The sequence below is a fragment of the Thalassophryne amazonica genome, chromosome 13, assembly GCF_902500255.1.
Source record: "Thalassophryne amazonica chromosome 13, fThaAma1.1, whole genome shotgun sequence".
Taxonomy (NCBI): domain Eukaryota; kingdom Metazoa; phylum Chordata; class Actinopteri; order Batrachoidiformes; family Batrachoididae; genus Thalassophryne; species Thalassophryne amazonica.
Window position 1 is genome coordinate 8389600 of NC_047115.1, and position 12981 is coordinate 8402580.

The 12981-nt window shown below is 41.6% G+C and overlaps 1 protein-coding gene across 2 annotated transcripts in view; it reads left to right on the plus strand.

Moving 5' to 3' along the window:
• gfra1a (gdnf family receptor alpha 1a) overlaps positions 1–12981 on the plus strand; it is a 233054-nt gene that overhangs the window by 23652 nt on the left and 196421 nt on the right. The window contains exon 4 of one of the 2 annotated variants that reach the window (XM_034184864.1): positions 11939–12112. The exons of the other annotated variant lie outside the window; for it this stretch is intronic. Coding sequence (XP_034040755.1) covers positions 11939–12112 — 174 coding nt within the window. The remainder of the gene's footprint in view (positions 1–11938; positions 12113–12981) is intronic. 2 annotated transcript variants of the gene reach the window in all.

The following is a 12981-nucleotide window of genomic DNA, read 5'->3' on the forward strand; positions in this document are numbered from 1 at the left end:
AGGGAGGGATGTGTGCGAGAGCGTGAGCGAGTGAGAGAGAGAGAGAGTGAGAGAGAGGGAGGGAGTGTGAGAGCGAGAGAGAGAGAGAGAGAGAGAGGAGGAGGGAGTGTGAGAGAGAGAGAGAGAGAGAGAGTGAGTGAGAGAGAGAGAGAGAAAATTAAGGTAATATTTTGCATGAACATTACTGAGTTGAATGGAGGCAAACTAAAGAAGCTTGAAAAACTTAAATAACTTGACTAACTAATAACACCAAAACCTTTAAATTAAATTGGTTAAAATTAAGAGTGTAGAGAACAAAGCAAATTAAGTATACAAAACCACTTAATTAAATGCGTTGCTAAACTTAGGTTTGTCTGATTATAAGTGTCTTGTGTGAACTCAGTGGCTGATTTAGAATTTCTTTAAAAAACATGCAAATTGCTATTTTAGGGTTTTGTTTTGTTTTTAAACTGAGCAAATAATTTGTTTTAAACTGTGGAATACTCCAAAGAATATTTCACTTCTGTGGACTGATCCTAATAAACTAGCAACATTCCGGAATAAATCCGAGCAGCTCGTCAGCTCACCTGAAGAGGTGGATTCGCTCCTTTCCATCCGCGTAGATCAGCAGCCTCCGTGACGTGTGCGCGCTGACTGTGAATGAAGCCTGACACGGTTTATAACGAGTCAGACAAACGTCTCTCCTCCAACCGGGATGTGCAACTGTCATTAAACCACGAGAAAGATCTGATGTGCGCACCTCCATGCGCCTCCAAAAGGATCCCCGCCAAACTTTGGTGTCATTGATTTAATTAGTTTTGTCCCGTTTTAAACCTTGGAAGACATAACGAGCAGGTGTCCCAGAGTTCTTCAACTTACTTCAGCAAAACACACGGAGACAAAATAAAAATAAATAAATATAACCCAAACGTCGCCATATCTCTTCCTGACTGACTGACAGCTGCAGTGTCACGTATATCACTGACTGTAATCTAACGTTTCCGCATTTTTGTAGCAAGGGCTAAAATTCTGGCACCCCAAAACCATTAATTTTGGCAATGTTGATTTGCCAAATATTTATTAATTTTCCCTAGCAACTACATACGATTGGTGATTTCGCTGCACTTCAAGGGTGCTTTGAATGAGCGCCCAAGACGAGGAATGATACGTTCTCTGCTTCTGTCGGTGGAAATGCACTGTTGAATGAGTCAGTTGGAGGAAGTGTTGTTTTAATCATTCATATTACATGTAGGCACATACTATTAAGTAAAACTGACTGATAATACTTTTTAAAAATATATATATATATTATGACTTTTCCCCTCCACATCGAGGAGGGCAGTGCCCGAGCGCCCCCTATGGGCCGGCCGCCACTGCTTTCAGGTCTTCTTTATGTAAAAAAAAAATCCTCCTCTGTACCACTTCATCACGAGGCTGTATAACTGGTGATCGAAAATGCAAACTATGCATAATTTCTTCAATCACAGACACAGAAGCCTATAACTTCTTCTGGGTTGTCTTGGTGTCTTTCCTCACTCTTCTCCTTCTTGCACAGTCCCTCAGTTTTTGAGAACTGTCTACTCCACACAGATTTACCATAGAGTGCCATACTGTTTGTATTTCTTCATAATTAATGTAAATAAAGTCCAAGACATATTCAGTCACTTGGAAATGTTCATGTATCCATCCCTTGACTTGTCTGAAGAAAACTGGCAATAAAACTGATACAGGTATTATACCAAAGTGTTCCATTACTTATACAACCTTGGCTTTATATATATTTTTATTTATATCAAGTTGTAGACATTTGCTTTCAGTTTGAGTTTAAGGAAGATAATTTTTGAAATTTTTATTTATTGTATTTGAAATGGCATAAACAAATTAAAATGTGTAAAATACCAAGTGTTCAATATTTTTGGACATCACTGTAATTCTTTTCAGTCCTCTGTCAGAAATTGTGCAAGGGGCACCTGGTCGTTTATGGTGAAATGTTCTTTCCACTTTCAGATTATGAAGTTTTGCATCAATATGTTTTGCAACAAAAATGTTGCAAAGATCTTGAGAGAGCTCTTTGCTTTTCCCCATCATGAGATGTTTCTTGTGTGACACCTTTGTAATGAGATATCTTTTCATATGGCATCAGCTGGGACTGAACTGGGTGATATTAATTTGCATTGACAAGGGGCAGGATTGGTTTCTTTCTCAGCTGGTGTCTTGGCAGGTGTCCAATGCTTTTTTCCTGTGTCATTTCACATTATTATACATCATGTATAAACATCTATGGATTGATTTCTTTGTAAGTGTGGAATCCTTGGGTTATTACCAACATCTGGTGAAAATTTCATGTCAATAGCACCTTCAGATGTATTTTTACTGAGACAAATGGTGACATGTTCAACACTTATTTTACCCACCTCTCAAAAGTAACCATGTATCCTCCACTGCCAGGTGAAGCATAGGTGTGTCCTTGGCCTTCATCAGCCACTGGTTCTTCAGTACTCAAGCAGAAAAATGTACCATATGAAACACTCCCTCACACTGCAAGGGATAGTCCTCGTCTTGGTTTCCTGAAGAAACTGCTGGTTTGACATAGCCATTCCAGTGGTACCCAAAGGGACCTTGTATCAAAGACATCCAGTTGCTGCCTTAGGCCGAGATGTGTTTTTGGAGTAATCAAGCACATCCCTTGATCTCACCTTTTGATGGACAAATCTAGAAACTTATTGGAAGCCTGAATCATAGTCTTGATCGAGAACACTTAGAAACCCAAACACTGTGACTAAATACTCTTGTGAAGTGCTACTATCAGGGCGGTCATTGAGTCTGTGAAGTCAAGGTCAGTAGACCTTTCCTCACCAACAAAAGCACCTTAACCATGACTGGAACCACTCCAGTACTGTCCCCCTCTGGTGGGCTACATGAATATCCTTAATTGTCATGTTCTAGTGAAGGAAAGCGCAAGTGTGTCATAAAGGACCAGTGGTGTTGGTGTAAAGATGGTGTTTGTGCAGTCATACTTCATCATGACATCAGTCATGTCTGAGCTCACCAGCCTTCAGGTAAATCCATAATTTCCCAGCAAATTTTGCTCTGATGTTGGTAAATGACTAATTTCCCTTAAGCACAAATCATTCAAGTTGCATCAATAAACATTTAACTTTGCTGTCTCAGTCACTGGCTGGGATGTGATCAGCACAGATGATTTATTCTTTGTTTCAGATGCACAAAGGGTAATGTTATTCATGCAACATATTTAAATGCACATTAAATCAAAATTTATACACCAAAACATCAGTGCTGTCCTTGAAAGCTAAGAATTCGATTAGTCAAAGATGACTTGCTGCTCAAAGAAGAATCGGGTCTAAAGTCTGAGTTATGGGAGGAGGTGGGGCTTTGGTTCATTGCTGAGGTAAATCTCAGCAGAGTCTGCTGACATTGTTGTAGATCTCATTTATCCTGCTAGCCCACAAGCACAAATGTGAGATAGTTAGTAGCAAAACACAAAACCCATTAGTTTTGAAAATGGCCAAGTATTTATTTTTCTGGGTTCCATCCATCCATTCATTTTCTGTACCTGCTTACCCCAGTTGGGGGCTGGAGGTGATCCCAGCAGTCACAGGGCGTGAGGCATGGTATACCCTGGACAGGTCACGTCTGTCACTCTGTCACAGGGCCACATTCAGACAAACAAGCTGGAGCACCCGGAGGGAACCCACACAAACACAGGGAGAACATACAAACTCCACACAGAAAGGCCATTGGTGGGAATTGAACCTATGACCTTCTTGCTGTGAGGGCAACAGTGCTATCCATGAAGCCACTGTACTGCCTTTTCCGGGTTATGAAATTAGTAATAAATTGTAGTCAGTTTTAAAGTATTAATGTCACCACTGAAAAATTACTGTCCAAACCCAGAATGATTAGATGCATTATGATTTAGCAAAACATAAAAATCAAATAAACTTCATGCTATGGTGCTTGCATGAATTATTGACAGTGAGAACTCTCATTGTGCGTGTCTCAGTTCAGAGTGACATCCTGCATGCACTATAGGGGTGCAAGTCATTCTGATGGAACGCGGCCAACAAATGCAGCCTACTTTCCCCCAAATTGAAGCATAGAACAGGTATCCTTCACAGCCCAAACAATCCCGAGTCTGACACAAAATAGTTGTTTGGTAAATTAAAACCAACAAAAGGACTATTTTGGGGTCCATGTGTACAATTATAAATATTTGTGAATTAGTATTGAGGAATTATCACTAAACTGGAGGTTACAGCCATGACCCTAGTTCGTCCCATGTAGCTGTTTATGTTGCGTTTACACATAGGCAGGACGCGTTATGAATGTCATATTTGCATCATTCTTCGCACATTCCTCACATTCTTAATGTGACTTAATGCATCTGAATAGGTTTCTTAATAGTGTGTGATATTCGTGATTTTTCATGGAGCATGTTTTTGGCTGTCAAAAAAATCTTCCACGAATGTCACACACCACCCTCATTTCGCCCCATGTCATGGAGGTCGCAACTGAGTGGGGTTGATCCATCTTGATTAGTGGTGATCCTTAACAGAGCGTGACAGCATTCTTCTCTGACATGTGCACAATTAAACCCTGCTGCATCGCATTCAGTTTCATTGCTGCAGTATGCTGAAGGACAGTGACGCCAAGTCGGCTAAAAGTTTCAGTGCTCTTCTGCGCGCTGCTACAGGTGTTCCACCTGCTGCTGCTGTGCCTGATGTTTGGGAAAATGAGCGAGACAAGAGCCGCGTGGTGCCACACATCTGGCTCTCAGTCTCCTCCTCCTTTCTGCACCATTCCATTGCACAGAGCCCAACTAAGCATACAGTCACAAAGTTCTTCTGCTGTGGCTTTTGATGAGCAAACTGGAGCGATGTGAATTGTTCAGCAACTGACAGTTGGATGAATATGGGGGTATGTGTGGACACAATTTGCCTCATTCACAATGTAACAGAACTTAACAATGCGCTGTTACGTGTGATAGTGCACAACAACGCGGAACATTATTCTTGACCGTGCGTAATGTTTCCTAATAATTCTCCAGCAACATGTGCAATTAATCGTAATGCGTGGTAACAGGTTGCAGCAGTTCCTGAGGACACTTGACGCCTCTGCCTCAAATCATCACATTCGTGACCAGTGGCCAAGAATATATACTTCATGGCATTCATGACGTGCCGTCGTTATGTGTAAATGCAGCATTAGGTTGGTAGGTAATGGGGGATGGGCGCAAAAGCCACAATCGCAAAATGCGCTTTGGGCTAGACTGTTATTTAAGAACAGTTGGTGTCCTCTCTTGTTTCGGAAGGCCAGACCTTTGCAGAATGCAGACCTCAGAGGATGCAGCACCTGAATTGAGACGTAGCCATTGTAGCTGCACAAGTCAGCACTTCAAACATGCTCATGTGTCCTACTTATGTCATCAGAGGTAATGTCAAAAGTTAAATTATATTTAAAAATCATGTAATAAACATGTTAAGGCAGTTCCTTCATAGCATTCATGTTAGTTGGTTTGGATAAACATCATAGTGAGTGAGTCCGACCTGGATAATGAGGTCGTTTTCACACACAGCTGCTTGTTTGGTTCAGACCAAAATGTTACAAATGTGCATTTTTACCTTTGGTTCAATTTGATTTCACACATCAGTATTTTTAAGTGGACCAAATTGTGCAAGTGAAACCACATATGATGTTTATGGTTTGCATCATAGCGACAACTTTAGGAGTCCAGCCTAGAGGGCACTGCACAGACTCAAAACTTTGAAAACATCAAACATGATGATGGCCAAAGAAGTCATCAGTTACTACAATATGCAACAGATTGATTGTTGTCATCTCTCGAGGTTCTTAAAATGGAGCAATTTCTCTACCTGGTGGTCATTTACCATTAATGTAGCTATAACAGAATTTTGCTAAGAGCTCTAGTAATGTATCTCCCGCAAAAGAAACAAAAGCGTAGGCAACGGGTTTAGACAAAGTGTGAGACCATTAAATACTTCCCAGCAAGATAATGTGTACGACGATATATGCTCTTATATAAAGCTGTTGCCAGAATTTCCACCATTGTTAAATGTCTCCATGTGCTTTTGCTTCAGATTGTGTCTGACGTGCCCTTTAGCTGAACTGCCTCCACAATGTCATTGTTTTAGAAAACAGACAATACATGTACAGATTGTCCACAGAAGACTCGGCCTGTATGTGTATTTCACTTTTGTGTGGTCTTGTCTCCGTGTTAGCTTTCAGTAAGATTGTTTCTGGTGGACATTCCATGTGTCACTCCACAAATTGCTGACTCTGGATCTCATCCTCTCCGACACACGTTTGCTTTGTTAAAGACTCCCAAATCCACTGTCCCAGCACCTTGTCTCACATGAAGCCAAATCAATACGGGGCTGTGTTAGATTGGAAACTTGAAGCTGTGTCTACAAGAATCTATTGATTTCTGTCTTTTCCCCCCTCTGCCCTCCTCCTCCTGTGGCTGAGGTCTTCCGTTCGGGCTGGGATTAAAGGCTTTAGGTTGGAAGTGTACAGTTCCACACCGTGTTGGTCTGCAAGGACAAAGCCTGCTGGGAATTTCTGTTTTCACTGACCTTGTCTCATTTCTGTGCATACTGAGCTACACAGAGACAATACGAAGTCGAGCCGATGAAATAAATATTTCTCCCTTTTCAAGCAGGTATTTTATCATTCCTCTTCCTTGCAGGCTTTTCCTCTTCATTTAAACTAACACTATTTCAAAATGAACCATCCAGCTGTGGATCATTTGCAGAATAATTCCAAAAGCATCCGAAGTATTAGGTTGCCAGTCTAATCGCTGCCTGGCTCACCGTAGGCCAAGAAAACCATTTAATAAAAGGTGACCAGATTTTAGCCCCTCTGAAAGGCCTTTGATTGGATGTGAAGTTTCGAGGTGATTCATCATAGTTAATAAGTGCATTTGACAGCTCAAATTGGCGGAAAGGAGCATGTTCCAGGTTTGCCTTCTGCTGCCGCTTTATGCTGCATGAAAATGTGGTCAGTTTAGATTTTCACATCCATGGTTGAAGACAAAAAATATGTTATGTTGAAAAGGAAAACTTGCAGAGATATGCATACCGGTTTGTTTTAGAAATGAACCGTCCCCTCTAAACAACTTTTAAGTGCATTTTTCCCATTGTATGCAGATGATGCATGACTTTATCTTTATACTCGCACTGTTCATTGTTTAATAGATTGTCTACCAGTGGTTAGCTTTTTTAAACTTTAATTAATAATTATTAAAACACCCCTTTATTAACTCTCATTACACATTGTGAAACTTACTAGTCTGTACATCTGGGGTCCATGCCAGAACTTCTTGTTTTTAAATACTGAACATTATAATAATACAATTCTAAACATTTTTATATTATAATAATAAAGTGTAATATAATATTACCATAATATAATACTATTATGTTAACATAGTACTACTAGACATTAAACTAAATCTAAATAAAATACTAAACATTGAACTAACTAAACATTAAAACTAAATGTTATATTATAAACATTATAATAATATAATACAAAACATGTTTATATTATATCTCATAGTATTATCATAATATACTAAACATTAAAGAAAATATACTATGAAATATTATGATAATGTAATAATGTAAACATAATAAAATAATGCTAAACTTTTTAGGCCATTCTTACAGACATCCATCATATAACTGGATAGGGTCACTATACAACTGTTTTGAAAAATGACGATTGAGTAGTTGGCTAATAAACCACATTTCATATTGAATAAACTCTGAGAATATTTTTCCTTTTTCAAACAAAACTTTTCATTACAACATTCAGTACCTACCCCTTCTTACTGCAATGAAAACTGCTCTGTCACTTCAGTAGTGATGGAGATTTGGCACAAAGCTCAAACTTTTCCTACAGAGTCCAGGCTGATACTATTATCTCAAACTGGGGTCCAAAGAAAAATTATTATGGAGCTCACAGTATTTAATCAAATATGATCAATAGAAGTGACACTACAGACACCTATACAGGGGTGGTGGTTACATCAAATTTCACCTGACTAAGCATAACGATAAAATAGAGCCCTGGGGTCCTTTTGGAGCCCATGTGTACTGATCCGGGTGAATGCAGATAACAACTCCATTTGAGTGAAAGAACGCCGTGAGGCATGGTGGAGGAGTTTGATGTAATCAGTGTTTCTTGCTTGGCCGGCTGTAGCGTGAGTGACTGCGGGCAGGTGTGCTGAGTCCGCGGCCTTGTGTTAAGCTGCTCCGCTAAGCCTTCAGCTGCACACAGTCAAATCACAGGATTAACTCGCCACAACTGCAGCTGTCAGAGCTTTCACTAGTGCCGTTACGCCTTAATACAGTTTCATAATCTATTCACGCTAACTAGTCTGGACTGAGCAACACTGTTTTATTCCTGCACAGCAAGTAAAATTATCGAGTTTTCCAGTGTATGAATTTGCTATCAAGACCAGTTTTGTACAATGTTCTTCTCGGTTATCTTCACTGAAGAAGTAAATCCTACCGAGGCGTGCTGATGCCCGTACTTATATAAGCGGATGAGTCGAGCACTCGTCTCAGACTTGACGCCAGTCTACCACAGGTTTTCTTTCCCAGCCAAGGCTGGTACCCATTTACAGCTGGGTGGACTGGAACGATGCAGATAAGTGTCTTTCCTCGATCCACCAATGATCACATGTAGTCATTGGCAGGTCTTGTTATAGAGCCACAGAGGTCATTATTTATGTGAAATTGAGTGGAATAGAGGCATCATAGAATATTGTGGTTGGGGTGGTAGGTAGGATTTGCACTCCAGCCACTGTCAAGACTTTGACCTCGCTTGAAACCCCGTGATGGTTTAGACTGAGTGACACTGAGGTGTCAGCAACATGCAAAACCAACACATACTCCTTGACAAGACCTGATTAACTGGGTCATTGAGTACCACTGGAATAACTTTGGGTCATACAAACCTACTTTCAGAGACTTGGAGGAGCAGGCCTACTTTCATTGTGTGGAAATGTCAGCTATGATATTTCAGCCATGTGGTTCTCTGGAAACAATCCAGCACCCAGGTGCCAAAGTGTTGTGGACCATTGTACCTGGATAGGCCAAGGACACACCCACATATCACCCAACTGTGGCAGATGGATAGCTACATTTGAGAGGTGGGGAAGGACTGATTGTTTCTGATTGTCTGATTGTTGGACACCATCTAGGACCCAAAGCAGTTCCATGGATGCAGGGTTACAAAACACCAGTGACTGCTGTCAGATGTGATCCCTCACTAATCATTCAGGACATATTGGGTCCGTACATGCAGGTAACCAAGCTAGCTGGTTTGGTTTGGTAAGGACAAGATTGATGTCTAATATTTTATAAAAATACAGTGTCACTTTCATTAGCTTTCCTTTTTGGAAAGGAGCGTTATTTCTTCCAAGAAGTAGAATAGAGGTGGGAACGGTCTGTTTCCAAAGTCCCTACTGATCAAATATTACTGTTTCTGTCTTTGGCTCCTGGTAATATGTTTTAACCACTATTTGTCTGATATTCGCCGCCACAGTCTGAGTGTCTCTACATAACAAATGGCTCTCGTTGGAGAACAATAACTTTTTGTTTTGGTGTGTGTTTCTGCTTTTGTTCACAGAACTGCAGCTTCCCTAAAAAACAAATACAATAAGAAAGGAGACAAACCAGTGAGCGTGCACGTAGCTGCACTCAAACCAGTGAGCGTGCACGTAGCTGCACTCAAACCAGTGAGTGTGCACATAGCTGCACACAAACCAGTGAGCGTGCACGTAGCTGCACTCAAACCAGTGAGTGTGCACATAGCTGCACACAAACCAGTGAGCGTGCACGTAGCTGCACAACAGCTCACAAACACAGCCTCCAGCTGAGTCCTTGTTCTGTGCCAGTCTCCTTAAATGAGGGCACTGATACATACATTTGCATTTGTATCATCCCCCAAACTAAAAATCTATAACTGTGTGGCCCCAATTTGCTCATCAACTTCAAACATTTTTATTCTGCCCATTTTCACACTGGCATAGTGTGACTGTTTGATTGATCTGGTTCTGTAAAGTCTCTGACAAAGACATTTCACCAAACGTGAGTAATCCAAACAAATGCTGTCAAAATTGTTTTGATGTTGAAATGCAGACCTTCTAGTTGGTTTGTTTTCAGCCAGAAAATACAGATATTGCCGTGTAAATTGTTTTTAAAAAATGGTGCTGATTCTAGGTGTTATTGGAGGTGAAACCGCTGACAGTTGAGCATTTATTTCTGACATATGTGTTAACTTTTTGTTCTGGCAAAACTAATTTTGAAATGTTTTTTTACCAGCTCTATGGCAGTGGTAAAGTGTCTGTCCTGTATAGAGGCTTGTTGGTGCCCGTGCTTTTATCTGGATGCCGTAGTGTGAAGATGAGAGCCTGCAGCTGCCCCCTGGACAGGGTGCTAGTCCAACACAGGTTACTAAACCAGCCGAGGCCAGTACCCAATTACAGCTGGGTGGACCGAGACAAGTGTCTTGTCCAAGGATGCAGACAGGGAGCATGAGCGGGATTCAAACCCAGTCCTACATACGGGCAAACCGCATACCCGATGTCATGGGCGGGTCTTAGGGTGCCTTCCCACCCTCAGATGCAGTTGGGCCCGCCCCTGCCTGTCAGTCACCCGCCAGTGAGATTTTCTTTCATGGGATACTTCTGCCATTATGTACATTTCTCAGCCAATCAGAAAGTCAGCACTCATTAATGCATAAAAGGGGGTGGAGCATCTGATCTGTTAGAATGTTTCACTGCACAATAGCCAAGTTATTCCAGGTGTTTGTCATAAAATACTCCAAACTAGAGCACCACAGTCATAGAGAGCAAACGTCCTAACGGATCAGACGCCTCTGTTGCAGTAGACAAAAGCGAATCCCTCGTCACATGTAATGTTGCATGCTAACGCTGTTAGCACTTTTAGCAGCTGTCGGTAGCTTCAATTTCAATTTAATTTAAATTTATTTTCATTTATATAGCACCAAATCACAACAGAGTTGCCTCAAAGCGCTTCACACAAGTAAGGTCTAACCATACCAACCCCCAGAGCAACAGTGGTAAGGAAAAACTCCATCTGAGGAAGAAACCTCAAGCAGACCAGACTCAAAGGGGTGACCCTCTGCTTGGGCCATGATACAGACATAAATTACAGAACAATTCATGGACGAATATACCAGAAATGCTACTGGCGCACAGGGCAGGAGGATCGCCAACACGAATACAACTCCCATCTCTGGATGGAGCTGCACCTTAAACAGAGAGAAAAAACAGAATCAGGCATCAGAAAGACAAAAAATACTGTATAATTTGTCAGCATTAAACAACAAGAAAAACAGAGACATACTAAGGTGATCGCCGGCCACTAGTTCACTACTTCACCCGTTAGTTCCACTTTATGTATGATCACTGGGAAAAAAAATACATATTCTCAGATTTTGCACTATTGCAATGCTGGATACTGAGAAATTACTGAGAAATCTAAAAATCAGCACTGCATCATCCCGAGAGTTTGTGGAGCGTGAATGAGGAGGTATAAAGTGTGATTTGGACCAGCGGAGTGACACAGATATGAACTATACTCCCTCTGTGATGCTGCAGGCACTCGTTCCTCTTTCCTTTCTCTCTTCTGTGCCGTGCTCAAGTGGTTGTCCTTTTTTGAAACTGAGGAACCATCACAAACCCTGCTTCCGTGTCTTCCTTCTGCTGTTTCTTTCACCTTCCTCGAAAATGCATCTTTTCAAACACAGGATTTGAATGCTCTCCTTCCACTTCCCCCTTTTGCCCGATGACTGTCTCATTTCTTGTTTGAATCTTTGACCCTTCTGTGTGAACCTTGACCCCTGATGGATGTCGGTGGTCCTGAATGAAGCACATTTCTTGCAGAGGGAGGGGAACCATGGAGCGGCCCCGCCACTTCGGCTTCAGGCAGGGGGGGGGCCCCCCCAGGCAGGGTGACCGGGGGCAGAGAGCACGTTCTGGGCAGAGGGGGTCCCTCCTCCACCGAACTTCAAGATCCCAGTAGAAACAGGAGAGCTCATCCCAATTGGGCCATACATGGTAATACGTTTGTGTGTTTACTTGTGCATGATTGTTTTCCAGAGACAAAGTCAACATCAAACATGTTTTATCAGGATTTGCAACGTGGACGCAACATTTTATACCACAAGCAATACTGGTGCAGCAAAGGATTTTAAAATACCACGTGCGTGTGTTACTTTTGTTTCAGACTGGGTAATGATACCCATGGTGACGAAGATAATCAGGGCTACGACGAGCTGACATTTGACCCCAGTGACCTTGATGCTAGCATAAATGATTGACCTCTGACTGATCTTGCAAGGCCAATTTTCAGATCCGCCTAAGTCTGTGCCACATTTCATCCAAATTGGGCTCCTTGACATTGACCTTTGCCAAAATGTGTTCTTTAATTGGAATTTTAGGGTCAGCCTTTGTTGACCTACAGATTTTAGTAGAAAATGGCCAAAGGACCATCTGCTGGTAGGTTAGACCTTACTTGTGTGAAGCACCTTGAGGCATCTTTGTGGTGATTTGGCGCTATTTAAATGAAATAAAATGACGTGGGAGAAGTGGCCCAACAGAGACACGAGCAGCTGTGACCTTGACCCCAATGACTGACCTTTGGCAAATTTAACCTTACTGGGAAATTCCAGGACCCGCAGTCATATGTGTGCCAGGTTTGGAAATCAGAGTGAAAAATCAAAACTTTGGCGTTTAATTCCTAACGCCGATGACTTTGTCCTCATATCGAGTGTGGTAGAAATCAGCCAAAGGACCTGAAAGGAGCAGGGGAACAAACAAACAAACAAATGTTGCTCAGATTATTTTATGATGACATGAGGTTGTAATAGATCTTTTCTTGCTCTGATGCATCTCAGCGGTAACTGGAGGCATCGTCTTGCTCTTAA